The following is a 27,070-nucleotide window of genomic DNA, read 5'->3' on the forward strand; positions in this document are numbered from 1 at the left end:
GTTAAAGCTGTTTCAGCCAAAGTCAAACTGTTTGCCCTGAACCTGTTCATTAAATGTTCTGTATACACCAATACAGCAGCAAACAATAGTTTTCTATGTGAATATATAGTGGAATATGCTTCATTTTTGCTCCACTGGCAGCACTGGCATATTAATGCATGTACTGTATATTCATATATATACTATATTTTTTAAATTCATTTGTACAATTGCTCCCATCAGACAAGTCCAAGGTGCAATTTCTTTCCCAGTCCAATCATAAAGTCAGAACTGGTTTGTCTTTATTAATATGCATACTGAGAATGCATAGGAGGGGCAGAGCATTTGTTTTGATGTGAGATGATGGTGCGAATACAATGTAGTGATGTTTGCCTAGAGAACATTTAATTAAAACAATGTTTCTTTTGTAGATAGATCTCCTTTGTTTTACAAGCTCAGAACAAAAATACAGAGGATCTCTTGGGGACACTTAAAACTGTAAAATATGAACTACTCTTTGAAACTGACTATGGAGTGAGACTTTGTTTTTGATTTAATCTTTCCTTTCACATGAGTAAGAATTAACTTCAGTAAAGCTTACATAAAGCAAAAATATTTACAGCTCTCAGTCAGTCCTGTTACTATGGTTTCCAGTCATCCTCACATGGCATTAAATATGGTGACACGTTTTAAGGTTTGTGGGGAGAATCAACAGCATGTTACAGTTAAAGATAAAAATAATCTTAGGAAAGCTTATACAGTAGCATCTTTGTGTATGTAACAAATAATAAAATATTACAGCAACAACCACTGATGCTGCGCCTCCAACTTCTCAGCGTTGCTCATAAATCTTGTTGTGCATTATCAGCACAAGTGTGTAATTAAGGTGTTGTACCTTTGAATACATTTGCAAAAAGCACTGCAGCTTTGGAAAAACATCCGTCGAAGGGCATGAATTATGAATTAGTCACCAGGTGTGTGCGTCCATAGGGATGAGGTGCAGCTGAAGTTTGCTTGGCTAAAAAAACATAGATTGGAATAGACAACACATTCATAGTTATATAATAAAAAATATTAAAAGAACAGCATAAAGAAAAATGTGCAAATACCCAGTGCAGAAGTTACATAAAATTAATTCATACCACAAAAAAGAAGTTATGTAATGTATGTAGGCCACAGTAAATATTATTTTTAATTAGTTAAAGTACAGTTCAAGTAGTTCCACTGTGAAGCTTTAACTGTGGAGTCATTACTCTGCTGTTCTACTGAAGATGATTATTTCTAATCACATTGCAGTTTTAGTGAGATTTGTTTCCTGTATCCCTTTTGTTTCTATTATTTTAATTGCATGTCTGTACTTTATTGTATTTTTAATGAGCCGTCAGAGTAATAAAAACTGTGTAGTCTAGGACTTGCAGCCGATGTAAATGAGCTTTAATGGTGAATTTATGAGAGGTGGAAATTATATCGCAGTTCTTTGTGAACAGTGTGCACGCAATGAGCCACAAGAAAGTATTTGCTCTCTGCAAAACAATTACACAACATAAATGGAGAAATTCAGCATTAAATTATGTCATGGCACTAAAAACAAACACACGCTCATTTAAGTTTCAGTCTCTTTTAAGATGTAATCTCTGAATCAAAGCAAACCTGTGAAGTCTTTGCTAACTGGCTAGAGACTGAGGAGGTCAGAGAAGTCAAAGCTGCTGATTTTCTGTTAATTATGTCTCATTTCAATGTTCAAATTAAATACGACTCACCAGTAACCCCCGAAGATTTTAACAAACCTACAAATCATTTGCATACATGAATACAAACATATATCCACTCACCTGTTGTATTTGTCTCTGCTTTGACCAGACCACACTATAGTGTGTTTCTTTATCTGCAGGGAAGAAAAACAGAACAATGAGATAAAGAATATGTCAATGTCATCACTCACAAACTGCATGCTATGTATATGAATGTAATGAGCACAGTTTATAGCACAGAACATTTCATCACTGTGAAAAAAGTAAACCAATTCAAGTTGTTATAAATACAGTATGACATTTTATGAAGAGTTTTGAGCAAATTTATTTATATCACTGATGTGATGTTTAGTTGGCTGCACATTATTTTAGTATCTTTTATTTATTAAAAAATAACGTATTATTTCTTTTATCACAGTTTAGCTGTATTTCTTATGAATTGTCTAGTTAGAGATAGAGGGATTTTTAAATCAATCGTGTATTTATTTGGGGTTAAAAAGGGCAGGTTTACTTTTTTTTAAGTGGAAGTTAGCATTTGATGATTATATTATTATAATGTTAGTATTAGGGTTACCTGCTTAGTGTTTAGTCTTCCTTTCATGAGAGCCAGGCTTCAGGTGTACTAATCACAAAAGAGAATTCAAATGGCTAAATGGACTTCAGCTCTGATGTTTAAGGCACGGAAAATTACAGTGCATATACAGCTTGGTCAGGTTAAATGACAGAAATGCAGAGAGAGATTAGCAGAAACATTGATGAGTTGCAGATAAGACACTGTGCTGTTTTTTTTTTGTTTTTTTTACCCCCACTCAGCAATAACATAATCTCAGAGGGTAAAAACCACTGTCTACATCCTGTATGGCCCATTGTTCTCTTCAGGAGCCAGCTTTAAATGCTGAGCGTGTTTGAGTCGTTATTGAGATAATATATGAGGACTTCTTACCTCTTTTAACTCCATATCATTCTCAGAGTCAATCAGTGTGTCTGTTTAATGATGTAAAACTTCAGCGGATGGATTAGGAAAAGAAATGTATTAGTTTATAAAAATAAAATAAAAAATAAATAAATAAATAAAAGCTTCAAGGACATGTAAATTAGTTAACCAGTGATTCATTTGGGACAGGTTGCAGGGCTTTCTTTATGAAGTGGGTTAGCCATTACCTGAAAGCATCTTAAGTTTGCTTATGTTAACAAACTGTGGAGAAAACGCCACTTTATAGCTCCATAGCCACCTATTTAGAGAGTCTTACACACTGTGTTGAGGTTTATGTTGTTTTTATTAAATGCTTTATGTACAAATACAGATTACACACAGAACAAAGCACGCATTATAAATTACACACTGTATACTGCTGATTGCTTTCCACCCACAAAAAAAAAAGAAATGTTTTGCACGATTACGATCTCACATCTTCTATCATTTAAAATCACAATGTAACTTAGGCTAACTTTAGTCCGTCAGCTCACTTTTACCATGAAGTCATCTTCTCATATAACAATCAGTTACGGGGAAACGTGAGGACTGGTTTAGATTGGTCAACATTAAACATTTTCAAAAGAAATGTTTGGTAAATTTAGTCACTTTGCACTCAGTTCTGTAAAAGGTTTGGCTTCCATCTGTGGCCTTTAATGGAGTTTATCCTGTCATTTTCAAAAACAAATTATGTTTAGAAATATGTCTTGAAGAAACCAGTTTGTATCTTGTGAGGTTAAACTTGAGCTACAAGGTATTCATTAAAGCAAACTGATTCCACATCCATACCAGAGGTAGATGTTTTCTTTGTGTATTTACGTGTTTCAAAAAGTTGAAATGAACTGAGCTCTCAGGGCCACAGTCGACATGGGTTGATCTTTACCCAAGTTGTGAAAGACAACATAGAAATGATTGGTCCGCGTCCAACATGTTTATCATGTCTCTGGGTCAAGTCGTAGCTGATGAGCATCTTAAATATACCGTGTAGTTGTATTGCTGCCTTACAGGGGTTAGTTGATCACTGCATTAAAGGCAATACATGGAAACTCATTTGTCAAAATCTGAGACGTAACGTGTCCAAAAACTCTGTTTAATGTCAAAAATCTAAGATGAATAAATGTTTTTTGGGGGGGATGGAGGGCATTTAAACAGCCAAATTTAAGAACAACTTTCCTGTACATACATTTCTTCTGTTTTCATAAAAGGACTCTGTCCTTTGTGGAAAAAAAAAATCAGTGCTGCAATATTAGATTTTGTGAATTTATGCACTATGTGGGATTATAGTTTTTATTTCAATTTGTGAACGGACAAAAAAAGTAAATGTTACAACGTTTTATGTGGAATTAAAAAAAGAAAATTACAAACAGTTTGAAATTGGAGATCACATGGAGCACCTTCAGTATCTACCATAGGGATGTTTCCTGTAGCCCCCTCTTGTCAGCCGTAAAATGGGGGCTTTGAGACTGGGTCGGGTAGTTGTCCACTCCTCCTCTGCAAAAAAAAACAGTTGAAAAACACATAGTAGAGAGCTGCATCCACAGAGCTCATGTCACACAGGTATTGTCTACGACCACCTCACAATTTTCCGTGGAGAAAGGTCTACAGAGGCTCCTCTCCACGGAAAATTAATTTCATAAGCTCTTTGCCCTCTGTTGGGCCAATACTGAGATCTGACAGTCAGCAGCTCCTTCCTCGGAGCCAAATTACATAAAGATGGCCACCTCTGCTGCATGGCACATTGCACAGCTTCCAAATAAGAAAGTGTTTATGGAGCAGAAAATCAAATCATTGCCCCCTTGGTTTTGGTTTGGTCTGACCTCAACACACCAGTGCACAATTCATTGTGCTGAAAATGAATGAGGCTGCAAACCTGCTGTGGCAACCAGCTTATCGCCGCTGTCATGTGATAACCTTGTAACTCCACTTCAGGTGATTTTAACATTTTCTTTGCTTAAATCGAAGCTTAATGTGTTTCGTTTAAAGCTTTGAGGAAATTTTGAAGATGCAGTCTGCGTTTTTGGAGATGGGAGATATTTCTTTATAGCTGACAGCGGTGTTGTATGCACAGCAGAGGTTACTCAGCAGATAGAAACAGCCTTTTTGGAATAAACCCATGAGGGCACATATCCAAAAAAAAGGCAAAACACTCCACCTTTACAACACGGCATTGGTTAGCCCCCTGAGTTTCCTCTGGCACATTTGCTGTTCTAGTCAAATGCAACTCATAGTCGAGAAGGTGGGGAGGGTGAAGCATGCAGGAGCAGCTCCCTGGGTGATGATGATTAGAAGTGGTCTGGAAGCACAAGGTTTTTTTTTCCTCCTTTGTTTCTCTGCTGTGGAACATCTTTTAAATATCAGTGCAGCAGCAGCCAAGATTATGTAGCCAAGGCTCTCTTTTTTTTCTTTTCAGGAATGGATTTAAATAAGGTCCAAGGATGTTTGGTGGGAAAAAAAAGTTTGTGACCCATATTTTTGTTGTTGAGCTCACAAAAAAAAAAAAAAAAAGCTCTGCAAACAAGCTGTTCTTACCGTAGTTGTTGTAGGATTCATCATTTGTTGCGTGTCCGTATTCGTAGTATTCTGAGATGCTAAAGAGCGGAAACATAACAGTCAAAATAATGGCACGCTACTATATAAAACATTGGCCAGTCTCGCAGTGCACTCCATTATAAAAAAAATATCAACACCAAAATATCTCATTACATCTTGCTAGTAATTCTCACTCTCCTACCCATTCAAACCCATCCATTCCTGCTAATACATCTTTAAAATGAATCATAAACACAACACATATGTACTGTATGTAATTCCTCAACACAGCTGGGCACTGATTTCACTGCCATGTACTGAAACAGGAATAAATAGTGAATTTGCTGGGGACTATTTTCAGCTGCGGATTAATACACATTTGACGCTCCAGTGAGTATTTACTGCAGCAGAACGGTGTATGTGGGATTAACTCTGGTGCCCCGGCTGATGGTGTCTCTAATAGTTTCTGGAGGACAGTTGAGCACGGTGGCACAGAGAAATGAGCTACATCAGGCTTCTGCTGTACAAGACTTGTTAGTTGGACCAGTTTATTGTTACTTTTTAAATGTCTCGAAGAGGGAAAGCCCCATTCTTTAACAAAGATATGTGGTGTTCATTTGAAATGTTGTAAATGTGGGAAATTTCTTCTTATAACAATACACACACAATGATGAAGAAAGCACTTTTCACATGCTGTGCTATAAGTGGGAGGGTGCCTGTTGTAAAAAAAACAGTGTTTAAGTGGCTTAAAGAGCTACTTTGCAAGAAAGTATCACCTCTTTGACTGATTGCTGTAGTTATCCTCATAGGCTTCGTAACTCTCGTCATCGTATTCACCACCATATCCATCATCGTAGCCCTGCGAGAGGAGACACACTGTAAGCATTCAGGTCGACTTATCTCCTCATCTTCCCCTCTAACGGGTCAGAGATGAATATAAAAACAATCGATACTTAGTTCCACAGGCAAAGTCCATCACTTTGTGCTCATAATAGAAGAGGAAACAAGAAAAATTCATGTCCGGCTGAGATTATTGATTGAGATGTTCAGGGGGGAGCATGTCTCACTAGTGGAGCCTAATGGACACCTTCTGAGCCTTAACAGCAATATGGATCTCATCTATTGATAAGTAGCTACTCAGAAAACAACCCGTTTATGCAAGCAACCTGGTTTAGGTACACACAATTCAGGTAAACACAACTCAGAAGAAGAAAAAAGAACATGATGTCAAATACTATAATAATAATAAACTGGTTACTGTGGCATGGAAACATCTGACTCCTTTTGTCATCTGCATAAACCATATACAGTAATGTTCACATAATCAATTCACTGCCATCTACAGTGGCCCTGAGAGCTCAATGCACTGCAACGTCAGAAAACCCTTCAATTTGTCCTGTATGTATCCATCAACTTCATTTGACAACACAAATGCCCTAGAAAACCTCACAACACCTGCAAATACGTCAAGAGAGGTGTTTCTGGGGACACAAAGGACTGTGAGGCAGAATTTGGTCCACCGCTTCTTCACTTGAGAAGTTCTAGGAAACAGCTACCTGTTAGAGTGTTTGAAACTAGGGTGGGTTTCTTTGGTTTATTATTATAATGTGATTGGTTCATTATAATTCAGATGTTATTGCAAATATGGACTGTTAGATTAGCATTAGGCTTTACCCAGGTCTGTCACTTTTTTGTGAGTTTTTGAGGTATGTTCGCGGAATCATCAGTTCTTTACCACAGGATTGCTCTGTCGTTTTGTCTGTTGGACATGTTATCTGGATGAGGTGGACACGTCCATCATTCTTTTACACTCTCTCTTAATTTACTCCCCAAACTCCTTTTGAACAGAACAATGTGCAGCTGATCAGAGAGGAGAGGAGCTGCTCAAAATCTTGATACCCTCACCAGAGCTGCTTTTCAAATATAACTCTGCACTCAAACTGATTAAGTTTTATGAACAGAAGAAAGCACTTGGTGACTTTTCATCCAGGGTCTTTTCATCTCAGGCAGCACTCAGGCCGCCCTGTCATCCTGGAGGAGGTTGTTGGAAGCGTGTGCAACCTGAGAGGAAACCTGCAGGAACTATGTGGGCACTGAAAAGATGGTAGATTTGAACATCAAAGATATGGCACGAATGGGCAGTAGTGCTTTTACACCTTGTGGTATAGAGAACATTATTGATCAGACATCATGAGGAAACTAGTTAGTTCAATACAGTAATAAAGCAGCATTTACATAATATTTCTTACTTTTATATGCATCATGTGTAATCTGCTATTTGCTAAATTGTTGTAAACCACACCTATACCTGTGATCTACTCTGTGAAATGGTTTATTCCTGACAGCAGGGGAAACCAGCACATAAACAGCTTAACCTGAATAACACCATAACTGAGGAAAGGCCAAAGTGTGTGCACAACAGTAAACTTCCCTATTGTCTGCTCTTGTAATTGTTGGATCTCACTCATTTAAGGAGATTTAGTGGAGTTTAAAGTGCTTATGTTTCTTTTTCAGCCATGATCTAATCTCTTCTAATCCTTTCCAAGCTTGCTGTTTCAAATCAAGCTCCACCACGATACGTACAAGTGCTCAGTTCCTTTTAGACGGCCGATGCATTTTACATCAGTAGAATGAAACAGCGTTGAAAGGCTCAATGAAGCCGGTTTATGCCAGGCGCAGTCTCCACAGTGCATTATTCCTTCAAGTCTGCCTGTAACATTAGAGTAATATCATCGTGCATTAGGTGTGGCTGCGTTTGATTTCGCTTTGTGACACAAAAGCAGACGCATAAGTGTGAAGGACATCAAGTGCAGCAATGCAAAAAAAGAGAAAGAAAAAGAAAAAAGTACATTCTCGACAAACGTACGCGCTCCCTCTTTCCTGTCGGGTAATGCCGGTTCCCGCTATGTGGCTTTATTTGTGCGAACATGAATTTGACTAAATTAAAGTTAGGGATTATGTCAGGGATTAAGTTGTTTCATGGGATCCAATACTTCTCTTTTTCTTGCGTGAGTCTTTTCCCCACAAAGGCATCAGGAGTCAGAGACCTGCATATCTTGGTAATTGACCATTTTGTTAGCAATTCCACATCCACACTGAAGTGGATTAATTTCAGTCAAATATATTAGAAAAATGAAGCTAAGATAAAGAAATGCAGGAGTGTGAAGTCGTGTAAGAAACGTGAGTGAATTCTTGTAATATCTGTGCTGCTTTCAGGCACATAAAATAAATATGTCATTGTTGTTGTTCGTGCATTAGCTGCACAAAAATAAATAACTAAATAAATGATAGAGACAGGGAATTCATTTGAACACATCATGGCCTAGCAAACTGTTTGTAGCTGTTGGTTTACTAGGAAGATGTGTGTGCTCAGCTCAGCATAAGGAAGGTGTAGATAAAGTTATCTCTGTGTCCTGCTGCTGTTTACATTCTTAACACAGCAGTTGTCTGGTTTATGCTTTTACTTTCTGAAATACCGTTTTTTAAGAAACACAATTCCCCATATTTTAGTTGACTTTCAGGTCATTGGTTTTTACTTTAATACTTAAAAGTTTGTGCGTCTAATTAAACTTGTGTGAGGCTGAATTTGTGCTAATATAAACTATGGAAACGTGAGCGATGGACTGCTTGCCCAATCATCTGAACAATCACATCTTAGCAACGGTAACTAAGGCATGGCAGGTCTATCTATGGAAGTAAATCAACGACAAAGGATTTGAGAGAAAGCAAACATCAATGTCTGAGCGCAACTCAGTCTGCGAGTCGACATTTGAGGGTGTCAAGGCACGGATTTGTGAAAGCAGAAATAGATCTGAGCACGAGGTTTCAGAGTCTGTTTCCCCAGTTTCCTCCAGCAGTTAAGGCAGTTTCTGAACACTTGTGACCTGACAGCCATGTTTGACTTGTAAACAGGACACACCCACATCACTATCTGGACTATTTTGGGCACAAAGTGTATTTTATTGCCTTATTATTTATTTCAACTGCTGTATGGATCAACACTGAGTACAGTTAGTTGACCCATATCCTGCCAATCCTGCTGATCCCCTTACAAAAACCTCATCCATTCATACTGTTGGTTTTCAGATCAGATCACAGATCATTAGATTTCTAAGGGCAGCACCCTGCTTATGGAGTAAACTAGTCCCATTCATAAATCTTTTAAAATTATATCAGCCTAACCCTACATGTGGGTCAGTATAGATATGGGGGTTAGCAGTTTGCTTGCTCTCCCTGCGTCTCAGCACAGTCCAACCACATAGGCTACACACTCGAGAATGTGAACATATGCGCCTTGTGCATCTCAAAATGTCAGGCCTGTTATAGATTGGCAACCTATCAAGAATCAACCTGGCTGCAGCCCCCCTCTACAGTACATGGATTAGTTGTTTAGGCAATAGATGGATGGATAAAAGTTTGCTAACATGATCAGCTTTTATTTTGAAAGTCACTGGATGAGTCTCAGAAGATGATGATTCACATAAGTGAACAGGTGAAGCTCTGTATTCAGTTGGGGTTTATTTCCACTCTTATTTGTTATGCTCACACATCTTACTCATACTGCTTTACTGCTAATAAATGATGCATGATTAGCCATGAGACCCCTGAAGCATCAGTGGTCATTTAGCATCAGTGCAGCGTCTTTGAATCGATTGTGAAATTGGATTTCAAATGAACTCTAACTGTGTAGGCCTATGTTTATAAATGTATGATACATCTCGTGGGTAAGCCTTGAGTCTATATGTGGTTAAATACAAGCAGTGAATGTTTAGAAGCTGTGGAACAGATGTACCATATGATAAAGCTGGATGATAATGATATTCAGCTCAAAGAAAACAAAATGTTCATCACTGTAACTTATCTCTGCGTTGACCTTAGTCCGACCCACAACGCCGGCTGCATTCAGATTGGACAAGGTGCTGCGTGTACATAGACCTGCCCCCAATTATAGAGGCTTGAATCCTTAAGTTTGACACTTACCTGTAAAAACTATTAACACTGGTCCCTTTTAACGAGGCAGAGGAAATAAATCAAATGTTAACACAAGGGTGGAGAGTCCTAGCTCAGTGTAATTAGGACAGCGGGAACCGAAAGGCCCTTAGCACTGTGCTTCATTATCAATTGACAACCTGTATGTCCCCTGACAGTGACTGATCTTCATAGGGAGCTGCCTGTGAATGCCTCTCCACACAGCAGAATGGGAGAGAAAATGAGATTTGCAGCCTTTTGTCTCAGTGAATAGATGCTACTCTTCGCTGCTTTCTACCTGTGCAAATTCAATCAGCACCGACCTTTTGTTGTCTGCAATGCACTTAAAAATACGAGTTTACTTTTGAATACAGTACCTTCACTCGAAGTGTGCCACTGTAAAAACATGCTTTACCACAGGAAATAATAACGATGAGACTGGGATGCGATTACTTCGCTGACATTAAACAATATAATTTTGTCATATTGGCTTCAGGGGGGCTGGAGAACAATAAACAAATCAGACAGGGTTTTCTTGCTATACAAATAGCATTACTTGGTGTGCTTGCAGAGTTTAGCATCAGATGTAACTGCATCTGTCTGCTCTTCCCTCAGCAGCAGCGTCACTCCCCGATGGTACGACAGAGGCCATTATGCATTCTACCTGAGTTTTACTTGTATTAAATAATCCCAGCGCAAGTGAGTGTCATACATCTGTTTTAATAAACAAGAGAGTTCTGCATGGAGAATTTCCATAATTAATTTAACAAATGTGAAGTCAGCAGTGTATCTGAAGCCATTGTTAAAGTGTAAAGCAATTACAGCAGATGTGCATACCGTCCTTAAAGGTGGCCTGAGAAACCGCTCCCCTCCAAAAAATATACAGCATCTCAGGCATCTTTTTATGTTCGTGAAATAGATGATATGGGGAGATGTTTTTTTCCCCCATTTCAAAAGGGTGTCCTTTTGCTTTTTTCACAGTAGATAGATTAGACTTTTTTTTCTTCAAAGCCTCCCGAAGCTCTGTGTTTAATCACATTATGGCATTTCCCGCACAGCTTTGGTATGGTTGCAGGGCTCAGGTTTAAAAACCAAGCAATGCGTTTAATTTTTTTTAACCATCAATTTGTACAATTCATGGTTTGCTGTCAGGGATTGAATCCTGTATCACTCTCAGATTCCTCTTTTCTATCATCAGTGTTGACATTAAAAGATAAGATCCAGATGGGATTTGATCTTTAACATTAAACCGAGGCCATGGTCCAAGTCTATACTAAATGCCATCAATCACGGTCTTTAATCTCCCTCTGCACTTTTCACATGGAAGAATTTTCAGTGATCACAGTGAAATGTCTCACTGCTGCTCTGTCTCAGGGATTAGACACATTCATTCAGCAACGCTTGTTTAAAAAGTCACAAAATCACAGCGGCTAGTGGTAATTTTAGCACTTCAATATCAAGTATACCTCAATACTACACTTACAATGACAAACTTCAATAAGGTGTTCATATGAATAATGGATTGTAAGTAGCAGGCTGTAATAGTCACAACCATGTTTGAGAATGAAACTAAAACTAATATCTGCTCATAGCTTAAAAAAAAGGCAAGGAAAAGAAAGTAGTGCAACTTTTCCATTTCTGCTTTATGTATTAAACCATACACTTTTCATAAATGTGCCATCATATGAAAAGCAGTGCCACATACTGTACTATGTAAGACATTTTCTCTGCTACAATCGTAAAACAATTAATAACACAGTTTTACACATTGGCTGATTGCTGAAATAGCAGATAACTTATCACTGAAAAACAGGCCCCTTTTTGACTGGATAACAGATCTGCATTTTAAGCACTTTCACATATACAGGCTACATATGGAGAAATTCATTCAGCGGCTCTATGCAGATGGGTGGCTGAATGCTTATTTTCTTGTGTAATGAATATGTCAAATAATTGTGAAGTCATCATTAATAGTTTGGATTTTTAGTCATGCCTGTCGAAATATTATTTACAATATTCCAAGATATGGGACCTTCCCCTTAACCAAACAGCAAGTTAAAGCCTAGTGCTTACAGTAGGTCAGCTGCTGTGTGAGTAGATGATCCTCAATTGGTCTTAATGAAAAGGTAAGAAGTATGTCACCTTAAATTACCAGACCAACTCATTTTCTAATGATCAATCGATCCTATATGGATTCCTCAATCATTAAAGGACCAATCAGTTTGTCTGAACTGATACTAAAAGCCCATTCCCACTAATGTATGTGACAAAGACACCGCAGATGATTTAGTATAACACCTCTCCTCAGAACTGAAATCCTGACAGTCATCAGTTTCTGCATAAGGAGGACTTTGTCTCCAATCGATTACAAAACAGTTTCAACCCAGAACCATGAAATAAAACAATTCTGACTACAACTTGTAAAAAGCACTTGTAGCTCATCCCCAAGGGGTGATACCGTCCTGAATGTCTACATGCTGGACCCCCCCCCCCCCCCCCCCCCCCCCCACAGTGAAGCACCGCCATCCACTTCACGTCTATCCTTTAAGAGGCACAATAATGTTAACTGTCACTGTATTAGTTTTACGACAGTGACAGCGTGACAGAGGCCATTAATCACTACAGTCTCACTTTTACATGATCACCTGCTCCACAGCAAAGACACAGCAAATATTTATGGCAACCTCACCCCAAACTGAGCAGTAAACAATAGTCTGTCATTCATCCACTATGCCATAGCTGCAAACTACAGGGTGCATGCACAATTACATGTGTATGTGCTGGTTATGAATAAGCAATCCTATGCAAATTGGTTTCTGGCAGCAGACTGCACAACAACGTTAATAACAGTTGTATTGACTGAAGCATGAAGCATTGAGGGACAATGCAACTGTAAAATGATGCGATGCAGAAAACAAAGCAGGAGCTCCAAACATGTCAGTGAGAGCTTTGTTATACCTGAAGAATATATATTAGTAAAACTCTCAATGATTTAGCCTAAAGACACCCCCCTCCCCCAACTCTCAACTAATAGACTCATAATTACTGTTAATTAAATTCCTTTTAGACATGCACCACTTTATATTAATCTGATGGCAGTTATCATCCTGGTCACTTATACAATGTCACAATGGCAGGTTTAATAGGTCAGACCTAGAATTTAAATTTCGACTACACTTTTCAACAGTTTTCTTTTCTCATAAACACAAGTAGAGACACACAGACACAAGTTACTAAAACTTGGGCACTGTAGTTTTTGGAAAGTGTTACTCAATCTGTGCTGTGTTTTTGTTGGGGACTATTTTCATCTGTGGATTAATACACATTTGAAGCTCTAAGTTTTTACAGAGGGAGTGGAATTGAGGTTTTCATTGTAATGAGGAAAATGCCACAGAGTTCAATGGTGTGACTCAGTGTTTTTGAATAGTTTTGTGCACAATAATGGGGCTTGGTGGCACCAAGCAATAAGCTGCATCCAGCTTTGGATACAGATAAAACTTGTTAGTGGGATCAATTTATTCTTAGTCTTGTTTTCTTAATGGAATTTGCTGACGGTAAGAGCATTATCAACAGCTTTATCCTTTAACATCCTCAATAGAAAAAGAGATTTTAGCCAAGTTGGCCTTGAAGTCCTTCACAGCATAACCGGGAAAACATAAACATGAGGTTGCAAATCTGTTTTTTTTTTTTTTTGTTTGCTTTATGTGGTTTCGGTGAGTGATGGGCTGCGTTCTGTTCACCTGAATGGTAAAAGCTAAGGTGAGTCATCAAACAAAGCGCCACACTCTGCGAGGAACAAAGGGAACTGACTGGGTGCTGGAGTAAAGGATACAGCAAGGTGAGATTTGTGGGAGACAGATAAAGAGAAAACGTTCATAAATTATAAAGCCAACAAGGATACATGATAACTACCAGCTTCCTCATGCTTCCCATCGCAGCTTTAAATCAATACCGACCTCGATTAGGAACAATTATGGACGTTCTCACAGTATCACTTTTATGAGATAGACTGACAGTTTGACAGAGTCCATCAATCACTGATCCCCGGAGAAATCTACACGATACCCGTGTAACGCTACAGTACATTCGGCACCTACCCAAAGACAAACACAGGATGTGACAACAAAGAGCCATCTACTACTGCTGCTGATCTACAGTATTATTGTGTTTCAGTAGCCTGTACAGTGCTGGATTCTTGTAGTGGAATAACAACAAGCTGTGCAGGATCTTGCGTAAAAACAAACAAGCAAATAAAAATCTGGACCTTGGCATAAAGAGGTCTTGCTACATTCTGGAAACATGCTCAAAAAAAATCGTGTAATGTAGTAGAAAAAAAAATAGCAAAGTGAGATATGAGGAAGGAAAATGTTCAGGACAAACTCATCTTTCCATAATCCCCCAGTCTCTGTGCTCCCACCCTCCAATTACAAAGAGAAGAAATGCCTCGCTTTCTCACTCCTCAGAAATACACAGGCTCTACATCAGAACTCAATTTGGTTTGGTAATGAGACTGCGCTTGTGCATTTCCCCATGCAGACAGCCCAATCTTCAATTGCCAGCACACATGGGGGCTTTGCTTAGCAGGAAGGCTCTGAGGAAATAGACTGGTAAAAGTGTTGCCTTTTTTCATTTGGATGAAACTTAGAGCTCACCTTGTGTAGTCTTTTCAAAATGACCTTGGGAAATTTCCAAGATCTGAGGACAAGCGTACTTTTAAATAGGGCCCCCTTGATTCAATATGGATCCCACCATCATTTTAAGCGAAGCGAACAAATATTTGATAGAGCACTGGTCAAGGGACTACCTACAGTTTACTGAGATCAATCTGGGCCGGCTATCACATCAGTGGGGCGGTGGACCATCTGTCCAGCCCTTTTTAAGGCCTCTCTGTGTGTACCTGTCAGTCAGGGTGTGAATGAGAGCGTGCTGCGACTGGCCAATCAAAACCAAGTTTCAGCCTGAGACCATGAGAGTGGACAAGTGGCTGAATTTCTGTCCCTCTTCTTTTTTTTTGTGCATGTTAATCGGGCAGCTGTTCATAGTGCACAGCTTCATGGATTTTCATTCAAAGCTGCTTTACATTTACAAGACACGTTTCCTCAAGGTGAATATTTTTAATAGAAAAGATAGCGTCTAAGAGGTAAATGAAAAAATCTGAGCTAATTCCATTAGCATAATTAATTGTTATTCGTCAAATGCAGTATTTATCTGCAAATCTGCACAGCAACCTAAAACTGGATGAAGAGAAAATAATCCCTACTTGCAAATAATGGATATAAATATGCATGATGCATATAAATATACATTATTATGCATAGAATTAATGCTTGCAAATATATTTCACACAATGATAACCCAGCTAAAAGACAAACGAGGAAGGCGATGCAATGTTCACTGGGATAAATTACTTATTTGAAGCAGTGTTTAAGTCAAACAAGTTGATTTTAACATTGTGTGGGAATAAATGGAAACCCAGGGGCTTGAACAGAGGGCCCGCGTTCATTATTAAATGTATAGGATGTTCTTGATTTTAATTACAAAAAATAAAATAATATATTCCAATGATTGCCCTAATTTTTTTTTCTCAGACAGCCTCGCATCTCCATGTAAAGCAGGAGTCATCCAGATCACACGAAAAGGGATTAAACCAACTGTGATTTACACACTGTTCAAGTGAAATTACTATCAACGATACTTTTCAGTGTGTGCAAAGAGGATTGGACTCACGTAGTCGTCGTATGATTCATGTGTGACTGCTAACAGTGGGACCCTGTATCCAGCACTCCCCGCCGCCGCCCCTCTGGCTCTCGGAACTTGCACCTCCCTCGATAAAACAGTGGTGGGGAGCTTGGTGTGTGTCACCGCCGCCGCCGTCCCCCGAGGTGCTGCTGCACTCCTCCCTGTTCCTCTGTGGCACCTGGTAAAGCAAACAAGCGGTGAGACATGGCATCAGTTTAGCCCTGAGAATTTTCGCTTCATGACGCGTGTAAATAAGCCACAGCGACTTCAGTGGAAAAGGAGTCAAAACAATGGGAAACTAGTTATATCCCTCTTATTGCTGCATACGTGCTGGCAGCCGCAGCTGGAGGTTGTGTGGTAACCTCTGTTGGCACAGAGGGTTGATCTTGTAATAAGGAGAGTGGCTGAAGAGTGTCACTTTGTGTCTTCCTCTTGCTCTGCAAACATGCCTGTAGGATGCTGCGTGGTGACACGGTGGCGCCGTGCCATGCCAGCGTTTGTACAAAATCACATCTCCGTTTGCCCGAGTCGACTCAATCCACTCAGGTTGAAGTCCAACAGCTGTGGTGTTCGAAGGCAGTAAAGACTCATTTAATATTGTCCAACAGAGAAACCCGAAAGGCCCAAAGGACTTGGGCAAGTGCAAGGAATTTAAGGTGGATTGTTTCCTTTTACAGAAGTGTGACTGTCCAGCAGCAGGACCACATGAACGCCGCAGGGATTGCAGGGTGGATTTAGCGCCGCAAAGCCATCCATTGTCTGCCAACTTACATTTTAACAGCAGCATGATGTAGGTGGGCTAGGATACCCTTTCTTCCTCTGGCACATCCTTTACTAGGTATCAGCTCATTGTGATCCAAAAATACAGACACTCAAAGGGAAATTACTGGTGGAAATTTTTCATGGAGATTTACAATAATCGCTTATCGGCGTGCCATAAGGAGGAAATCTGGGTAGGGAAGTGGTGGTGGTGGTGACTTTAAATTGGGAGCGTCCTGTGTTGCTGCAGGATTTAGAGCATCTACACGCGCTGCCTGAATGAGGCCACGCTGCCATGGCAAACTGTACCTGCTTACTCCTGAGGGACTGCCATGGCTCAGATAGATTATGGAAAATTTGCTCTAAAAACAAACTGTAAAGGCGACTGGAAGAGTCAGGAGTTGCATACCTACAGCTTCTTGCGCAGCCCGACTAAGCCAATCAAACGCTCTGTAATGCCAAGTTGTGCTCTAAGTGATCCTGACTACATCTTAGTCCAATAATATTAGTTATCTGGAGGAAATGTACAGAAAAAAGTTAAATCCTGTTCCAAAATATTACCTACTGCATGACCTAAGGAAGACAATGAATGTTTTCCAGTGAACCAATTAATATGAGAATATATCATGAAGCTGAGTACTTTCTTTTATATCATAAAAATTGTGATTCATAGAAATGCACGGTGAGTTTCAGAATATACAATAATAAAAGTGCAATGAATAATAAATCCGTGTTAGGAGATGCTGCTTATATTTCTGTGTGATAATGTGTAATAAAAGTCTGTTTTGCTTTGGAGGTGGAAGTAAATAAAAACTAAAATAATTGAGGCTGGCCTGCAGCTCTTTCCTCTCCCCAATTTCCCCATCCCTCCCTCTCTGTCTCTCTCTCTCTCTCTCTCTCTGTCTCCCTCTCTCTCTCTCTATGACTATAGGCAAAAGCCTGAAAAAAAAAATACTTTAAAAAGAGGAGAGTCTGTCTCTTCTAATTTTGTCTCCCAGTGATCATTTCATAAGTAAATACAGCTGAAATTACATCTCAGTCTTCGACTTTCATTTATGTGTTTGATGATTTTGTCAGGTTGACATCGTGGTTAGAAAATCAGGATTTGACTATAGGCGGTCCAGCTACGTTGGCCTTGTTTTTCATCTCTCTCTTTCAAGTCCCCAACGTAATGAAATTAAAATACATTGGTAAAATACCCCTAGAAGTTTTCTCAGTACAGCAAATAATTTGATTTTGCATCATGTGCTCCTATATGGTTGAGTGTAATTCCCTTTCACAGTACTGTGAGACAGCAATACATGATGTGCATTTTAAGCCTACGTAACTTGCATTACTTGCTAGTCCAGCAACAAGATGCCCCATGTCTTGTCTGAGTAAAGTAAATGTCAGTCCCAGATTTAACCTTGTCTAGTTCCTTGCTCCTCTACTCCTTTTTCTTCTCTTCCCCCAGCAACTTTGGTCTCTTCGGACCCTCTGCCATGACGAACATACTGAGAATAGTGAGCTAGCTTGCTTCTTAAAGCTGGTGTTGATTTTGGTGTATGACGTGTTGCTGGAAAGCAATATGTGTTATTAAGAGGAGAGTGTGTCGGACAGGCAACCAACGATGTGCAATACGAGGTCAGCCAGGCCCACTGGGTCAAATCTCATTTCAGGGTGAAATAGCAACATAGTGTTGCCTTAAATAATTGCTTCTTATAAATCTGACAACATTCACAGCAGCTGTAGGCAACCACGAAGAGAAGTTTACCACAGTTTCTCTCACAAAGTTTATTAGAACAGTAACCTTCACAATGTCTGTACTTCAAGAAGCCTTGGTTATTGTTTTTTTTTTTTCCCAAAAAAAACCCCTCCGGGCAGCTTTCTCCATAGCTGTAACAAGGACTTTACCTTGTGGATATTGTGGTTGCTGGTCGTCCACTCCTCCCTTGTGCACTCCTCCCTCTGCTCGACTCATCAGAGCCGTTCAACAGGGAGAGCTCTCTCAGTTGCTCCTGTCTGATCTCGTCATTGTAGTCCTGTGGGAATAAAAAAAAGAAACGTGTTTCATATAAATAAAAGGAAAAAAGAGCAAGGACATTTGTCTTGTGACTGCAGCAGATGCTCGCAACAGCAGCAAAATGTCATCAAATTGAAATTATCTTGACATGCACAGGAAACACATGGCGTTCCTGAGCATTGAATACTCAATGGAGACTCTTTTCTCTGATTATGTTTGGACACATAATGCAGGGGAGGGATGACTAATGGAGGGAAAGACAATACATCTTCCTCAATGGAAGTGTGGATTCACTGTCTGCAGGAAGTTTGGATGATAAGCAAGAGAAAAATGAGGAAAAATCCTGTTTCTCCTCTGCAAAATGTGGAGATTTTTAGCAACAAAGCACCTCCCGGGTTGAATAATAAGAATCAGCAAAATCAGGATTTTCAAGATTTCTAAATAATTCCAAAAAATTTTATGTTGAGAGGAAAGAAATATATTAATAAATAAAAAACAACCCTTCATTTCCCTTTAACACAACATAAAAATACCCTTTACTTTGTTGGCACACTGCCTGTAATTGACAGCTTCAACTTTGTGTGGAATATCGTCATCTTGTGCTTCTGAACCATTTTTCTCAACCCGTTATCAAACATGATATGGATCATTACACAGCAGATAAGGGAGTGGACAAAGCAGTATTCATTATCTTGTCATTGCTGACAGATAAACAGGCTTATTTCTCAGAAACTCTCAAACCAAACCCACAGGATTTTCTACAATGGGGAAGATGTTTTTGTACTGATAACAAAGCAATGGAGGCAGGAAGTGTTTGCTTTGATTATCAATGTTTTTGTCCTGCACTGAGAGCAATAAAGCCCCCAAAACTTATCGCATCCTGAGAAAAGTTTTCAAGACATGCATAGGTCATTACAGACAAAAGCCCAGTTTGCACTTGGAGTATTCATCATACAGTGAATTTCTGGACACGAGAGATAGTGTAAGAGTCGCAAATAACTTCCCCTGGTCTCCATTAATCATCGTACTCTAGTCTTTACAACCACAGAGTCTGTGACTCTGTGACATCTTTGTGTGAGCGTTAATCCAACCAATAAATTAACCGCACGTTGATTCCTGAGATATGATTCTGTCCAGAGTGATAAGTGCAGGGACTTGATAACGTTTGATGTGTGCGTGGTTTAGATTACAGCTCGCAGTACAATATAATACACTGGTGAATTAGTGTCATCTTCTGTGTTTCTTTACACCCTCCTTCTCTTTGTCTTCTGTGTATTTTCATTATGTTACATCTACAGTACCTTCAGTGTTACACCTACACCACTCTTAGTCATGTACAGCAGGCTACAGTTGCATCCTCAATGATTTTCATATTTTTGACACTGAATATAATAAAATCTCTGACAAACACTTATTATTAGATTATTAGATATAAATATATATATATATATTTTTTTTTAAGTTTAACACCAAAAACTGTGAAATTAATTAATTCATTGTCGAAAAATGTGATAAGCAAATCCTCTTGTATACATCATCAACTTTAGCAGGAAACTCTACAACTGCGCTCTTCGTGTAATAATTCATAATTTCCCTCTGGACCTTTTTCCAGCTGGATAACACTGGCAGATCTCGTTTTCATCTTTTACTACAATATGTCAGAAAGTCCCCTTCCACTCATAAATGTTTCTTACTGATTTTTTTTTCTACATTTGCAGGTTTGAGCTTCTTTATGCAGAATGATAAATGAGTAGTTTTTAAATTCGTCCACTGAATGAGGAAATGTCATAGCTAAGACATGAGCAAACATACATGGTTGTGTGACATCACAAATACACAAGTGTGATGAGTAAACTTGAATCATCTAGTGCACATTCACTGCTATAATTTTCTTTTTTTCTTTTTTTTAACCAATATTTGCACGAGTGTCCCCACTTTGTTCACACATGGGTGACATACAATACAACAACACATTCCAGCCAGTGGTTTCACACTCTCGCTCACCACGGATCAACAGGTACCAAAGCAGTGAGGAAGAAGAAGACTGTTAGACTGTAAACACCGCAGCTTTCACACTTTTAAGAAAAATCTGCTTTGGAAATGTTTTATGGGGAAGGAAATGCATTCAGCATGCTCGTTAAACCTCGAGGACACACACACTGTGTCTTGGTGAGTAAAAGTGAATGTGAATAATATAACTCCACAGGGCACCTTTAAACTTTGCATATTCACTTTTCATTGAATGAGAAAGAGAGAGAGAGTTTTTTTTTCTTGTTTTTTAGTCTGTTCACCGGTGACAGCCAGGGCTGGAGGCTTTTATGTTTTTGTGTTGTCCATCAGCCCTGTTCCTCTAGACGCGATATCTCAGTAACACCTTGAGGGAACTTTCTCAAACATGGCACAAATATTCATTTGGACTCGATTTTGATGGTCAAAGCTATTTCCAGTTTTTTCAAGCAGAATATTTTTATATATCTTTAAACACCTCTGAGGAATCTGTGAAATCTTGGCTTAATGATACCAAAAACACCACATTTAAAGAGGAGTCATGGATCAGGGGTGGAGGAGAATTATTCCAGAACTGAAACACTGAAAGCATCACATCATAAAATCACCGTATTTAACACTTTGCCACTCACAAAAAGTAAATATTTCAGTGTATTTTTTGGTCTACTTTCCCTTAACCCAGAAGATATGTATGTGACCAGGCATGATGGGAGACCTGAGAAACCTCATGTTCCTTGCTGCACCCACAATTTTACATGAAAAACATGGAAGAGGCAGGAGAACAGAGAGCGGATGGCACCTTGTCACAGCTCTTCAGGATACTGACACTCAGGGACTTAAATGATGAACAGATTTCAAAAATGGGATTTTTTTTCACACCCGTCAGCCATGGGGGGGGGGGGGGGGGGGCAAGGAAGGAAAGAAAATATCCTCTGAAGATTTCCAAAACATTTGCCACATTGCACACATGTGCTCCTCTTGTCAATGAATTAATACGGCCTACAGCGTTGTGTTGGTTTGCAGTGAAGGAGACTGGCACAGCTTTTTAATTGAGGAGCTGGCAACTTATCCAAAGCACAACAAATCTGCCAAAGCCTGTAAAAGTTAACTGTTGACAAAGGCGTTAACATGAGTACACAGAGATAAACCTCATGCTGAGGCTCCTCGGGTCAGACTGTTTGCTCAGTGAGATTGATTCTGACCATGCATGACCTTGTGCACACTGGCTGGCCTTCAAATAGCTGAAGTTAGACTTTTAAGAGGTCAACACATGACGCACGGCGATGCCAATCACTGTATTATCTTCTGTCTCAGTGATACGGCTCTGTCTGCCACAGGAGTGTTTGTGAAAGAACTGCTTTTGTATCCTTGGACACTTTTCTGGTAAAAAATACACACGGCCACAGGCGTGCGCACACACACAAACAAACGGACACACACACAAAACTAGTCTGTTTGGATAATCAATCTCAGCGGATTTAATCTTTAATTAAAAGAGATGTTGTTAAGACAGACCTCCCCTGAAACATCGAGGCTCGAAGTGAGCTGACATAACTGAGTGAATACATTTCTCGAACAGAAACAAAATATTAATCCAAGCAAAATAAATCAATGTCAGCTTTTAAATACTGCATATCCTGTGGCCTTTGTTGTATTACTAATCTAAGATTGTTCAACATTGTGCGGTTTAATTTAAGCGGTCTGCTATCACTACAATGAGATCTATTGGTCAGTCACACTCAGTCTGATGGATGGATGTCAGGAGCTCTGGTGTCTTTGGAGGACACATCCCAGGATTCAATGGTAACTGAATTGTCGAAATGTATCTCGTTTTAGATCAGCTGATGCAACGCACTCTGTCCATCTCCGTCCATTTAGAATGACCTCACAGCTCCGGGACGGCACATTTACGGAAAATGCTTTCACACAGTTCAGGTCGTGTCATGGCCGCAGTGCTGGATATGGGGTCAGTGAAGTGTGAGAAACATGTTTGTGTACATTGCTGGTAGGCCGGTCAACATCCACCAGCAATTTGCAGGGACATACGGTTTCACAAACACATTCGTGCTACAGATAATTGAATTTGTTGCGATCCCACTGCACAAAAATGGCATTAACTAATACTGTAACAGGCTACAGGTTACACAATGCATTTCAAAGCAGTGGAAGAAGAGACTTAAAGAAGTCACATTTTGACTTTGTGTGGCAGCATTTTTAGATTCACCACTTCTCACCTCTTGGAGACAACAGGAACTGTTATAGCGCAGGGCAGAGAGAAAAAGACGGCAGGAAGATGGAAATTTCTAAACAGTTTTTTTCTTCTTCTTTTTTTGAGCTTGAGAAGGTCTGAAAATTCTTCATAGCACATGCTGCCTCGCATAACAACCAACTGAAAGATGTTCCTCCCGGAGCTCGGGAGCAGCCTCACAGCTGCTGCAGCTGTTAATCTGCATCTTGATGTGATGTTTGTGAAGTTTTGTAATGTATGACCGTATGTTTTTTGGTGTGAGCTGCTGATTTTCTTATCAAAAGACACAGGATCTGGATTTTGATTCTTTTTTTTTTTGGTGTTATCACAAACTACATTTATCTTTATTTATCCTAATTTGGACTTTGTGTTTCATTTTGTTGTGCTCGCTTATGACCACAGGTAGTTTAATGTTAAATACAGAGAAGAATCAGTGCTACTATTGACATTCTGATGCAGCAAAGCATAAATGAACCATAGAGTGAGCCTTTTTTCACACCTGGAAGTTGCATATATTTATATATTGTCTGCTACTTTCAAAGTTAACTCAGCACATATTGCACCTTCCCCATTTCCACAGCACAATTGGCCCTGTGTTGTGAAGAACACCTGCACAGTCTGGATGGATGCACCCAGAAAAGCACAGATAATGATGTGCATCGAGATTTCACCTCTGCAAACCCAGAACCACCTTTAGTCCCACAGCTCAGGCTTCTTCATTGGAAGCATATGGCTCGAGTAAATTACATTAAAAGTAAAAACAAAAACAAGCACAAGCAGACCAGTGTCAGTCATAATCTGTTTGACTTTATGCAAAAACAAATTACGGCTACATATCTTGTTCAAGCATCTGTGTCATCCCCTCTCTGCCAAAATGCTCCCCATCGCAGTTTGGCCCGAGATGAAGGCCACATGCTCATCCAGCTGAGAGCAGGATCGCTTGTCCTTCTCCAGTACTCTTCTCTCTCAGCCTCTACATACAGTAGTCCACTGATTAGATTCCTGTTTACATTTTTTTCCCTTTTCCTCTCTGAGCTGACAGGACCGATCAGATTTTGCTTCACGGCAGATCTGAGGGCTCCCACTAAGACGAGCTTTTCTCAGTCTTCTCACACAGACAAACTGCACTTGTTGGTGGCCTGTGTGTTCTTTTTCAGCTCATAACTAAATGAAACACACAATATACACAAATTATGCACCTTAAATTCCAACTGAAAATGACTTATAAACAACAAAACAAGTCTGCACACCGCACCGAAGTGAAAAGATGAAAAGAATGTGTATTTATTTCTCCTGTTTTGTGGATGCGAGCTCAGTGGGAAGCAGGGTTTTGTGAAATGATAGGGATAAGGCATTTACAGTACTTTCAGACTTCATGGGACTGATTGAATAGCACTCCCCAAGACCTGTAAACAGACTTTGATAGAGTTCCCCTTTAAGTCCATCCACATAAACACATTTATATTACCCTGTCTGTTGGGAACATACATACTTTAAATCCATGTTGCTAATTTAAAGCCAACGAACCCTTCACATGATATTGTACTCTGACAACCTGCTCCTAATGCACAATGCAGTAAAAAAATAATAATGATAATAAAAAAAAGGGGGGAACACGGCAGGACACACTTGCCAGTCTCCACCAGAGGCAGGAAATATCTGTCACTATGGATACTGACAGATGCCTGTTGTGTTGCATTATGTGCAGTTTATTTGCAGTCCCATGAGATAACTGAAGCAGTGAGCATGTGCTATAAAAACAGCATGGTGCAATCTTTATTTTTATATGACCAGATAATATAAGGTAGAAAATGTAAGGTTGTTTTGAATTTGGATTCACATTTACAATAATAAATCATTATTTTAGGATTTTATTGTCCTCTCCCACCTTCCACTAACTGGATTTGGACTTCCCCACACTAAGCATTGACATCCACAGTGTTGATTTTCAGTCTTTTTGTCACTTAATGAAATATCCCTCGTCAATGAATTCTGCAGGTGGATTTTTACAAAAGATTTCAACTTTTGCCTGGCCTTACCTGTCCATGCTTATTGAATGAGCGCACCTATTTAAAGAGAAATGTATTACGACCAGACCAGTGTGTATGCTATTTAGAAAACGCTGCTGCGGTTCTATGTAAGAATGTAAGAATAATTCAGAGCACAATACCCTCATCTTTTCTCAAGGTGCTGCAGCGAAGCGAGAGCTGGGACTCTGGCAGCATATTTACAGTCAAATAAAGCATTAAAATACAATACGTATAAAGCCCCTGCTGATCTGAAAAGAGCAAGAGAGCCAGCTGACCCTTTTATTGGTGTGGATTGCACAGTATGAGGAACGGCATGAATGGGATGCTGATTTCTCAGTGAATACACATGTGGTGTGTGTTTATAACACCAAGGTGGATTTCACAGTGCTTTAAACAGATCTAATACGTTTTCTGGATGCATGCAGTATAGTACAGCAGGGGGCACATCCTTTTGCTTTTCAAGGCCTAATTCCGCATACAAATTGTTAGCGCCAACATGAGTCACGGGTTCATGGGACTCTGACAGTGTCAACATTGTTTCTCTCCTTGGTTTTCACTTTACTCATGTTAGAGTAAACCTACACCAGCTAACCGCCTGCAAACAGGGAAACAAATCGAATCTTTTCCCTGAAAGCTAACCCACAGAAATGTTTCTTTGTTAGCTTTCTGTGAAAAATAGGAACAGATTAATTATCCTATATTCGTTCGCTTGTTGTTGTTTTTTATGGCAGACGTGGCACTGTTAAGTAATTTGTATTTGGAAGAGTATGTACTGCTCAGTGCAGATGCAGTATCATCATCCCCCTGGCTCAGTGAGCAGACATGCTTGTAAGAACACTGGCTGACTATAGGAGACACATGAACTCCATAAAGTAGACTCATGCAGCACAATTCCTCTATTAGACTTGTCACATTTGCAAAGCTTGATTAATATTTACAGCTTTGACTCAGCAAGAGGACACAACACGCACATTAATTATTGCTAAGTTCTGCAGGCTATAAGTTGTTGGGAGTCTTGCGAGTTGTTCCATACTGCACTTTAATTGCTGAATACATTATTTTTCATTTGTAAGCAAAGGCCTGAAGTGCAGAGCAGTGGTTGTAATGCAGAGGAAAAACTTCATGCTTATATCTTACTCTTATGTAAACACACCCTGGATACTCTGCAGAGTGCTGTAAACCAAGAGGCTGTTTGCTTTGTGTTAATAAGCCTGGTGGAGAAATGATCAAGACGGCGGTGGTGACTGATGATCGGAGATGACACAGGAATAAGAATTAGGGAGGAATAAATAAAGTGAAGCATTGAACTTACTGGAACTAGGAATTTCTTAATCTCCTCCAAGGCGTGACTCATGCGAGAATACGCCTCTCCAGGTGGAGCGAAGACTTCAATTAAAACGTGAAGATCATTACTCAGATGGGCGTACTTGGCCTCCCCGCTTTTCCTTAATTCTTCCTCCTATGTGAAAAAAAAGAGTAGGGGAAAGTTTTGTGTCCATGAAAGAGAAGAGTCAAATGCTTGTCATCTATTATTACTATAATATTACTATTATTATTTGCTATACAATAGTAGAAAATATTGCCAAATGTAATCAAAACAACAACAATGACAGTTTGCTAAAAACCAAAAATGTCAACCTCCTGGAGGCATGAGGAAAAGTCAGCTGGATCCCCAAAGACGGCAGGATTTGCACTCAAGGGACCATGAATGTCAGCACAACATCACACAACAATCCATCAATAGTTTAAGTAGTTCACTCCTTGGACCAAAGTGGTGGACAGACTGACATTATAACCCCAAGAGAGCTGCTGCTATATTTGGTTAAAAACCAGATGGAGTAGATGGAGTTGTTCTGCTTGAAAAATGTGTGGCTGCACTTGCGCAAGAATAATTACAGCTCATCTAACAATGAAAAAAAAACTATCTGTCCAGATAGTGGAGCTCTGCCATGGGCTGTGACACCAGGGATGCTGTTAGTGAATGTTTTTCTCATAGAAATTGAATGTTGTGATTGTGTGAAAAATGCTCTGCAGGCACTGCTCCAAAAATGCTCCTGGAAATGTTTAAATGGACAGTCCTGTGTC

General features: G+C 39.5%; 1 protein-coding gene across 1 annotated transcript in view; it reads right to left on the minus strand.

Moving 5' to 3' along the window:
* Nucleotides 1–4,099: 4,099 nt before the first annotated feature.
* Nucleotides 4,100–27,070, minus strand: part of khdrbs2 (KH domain containing, RNA binding, signal transduction associated 2) — a gene marked incomplete at its 3' end in the record, with an annotated part of 48,830 nt that continues 25,859 nt past the window's right edge. Inside the window, exons 4-9 of the mRNA XM_083988634.1 lie at nucleotides 26,298–26,444; nucleotides 18,592–18,719; nucleotides 15,928–16,117; nucleotides 6,009–6,091; nucleotides 5,233–5,291; nucleotides 4,100–4,194 (exon numbers count right to left, since the gene is read on the minus strand). Coding sequence (XP_083844760.1) covers nucleotides 4,100–4,194; nucleotides 5,233–5,291; nucleotides 6,009–6,091; nucleotides 15,928–16,117; nucleotides 18,592–18,719; nucleotides 26,298–26,444 — 702 coding nt within the window. The remainder of the gene's footprint in view (nucleotides 4,195–5,232; nucleotides 5,292–6,008; nucleotides 6,092–15,927; nucleotides 16,118–18,591; nucleotides 18,720–26,297; nucleotides 26,445–27,070) is intronic.

This window comes from Trachurus trachurus (assembly GCF_905171665.1).
Source record: "Trachurus trachurus genome assembly, chromosome: 15".
NCBI lineage: Eukaryota > Metazoa > Chordata > Actinopteri > Carangiformes > Carangidae > Trachurus > Trachurus trachurus.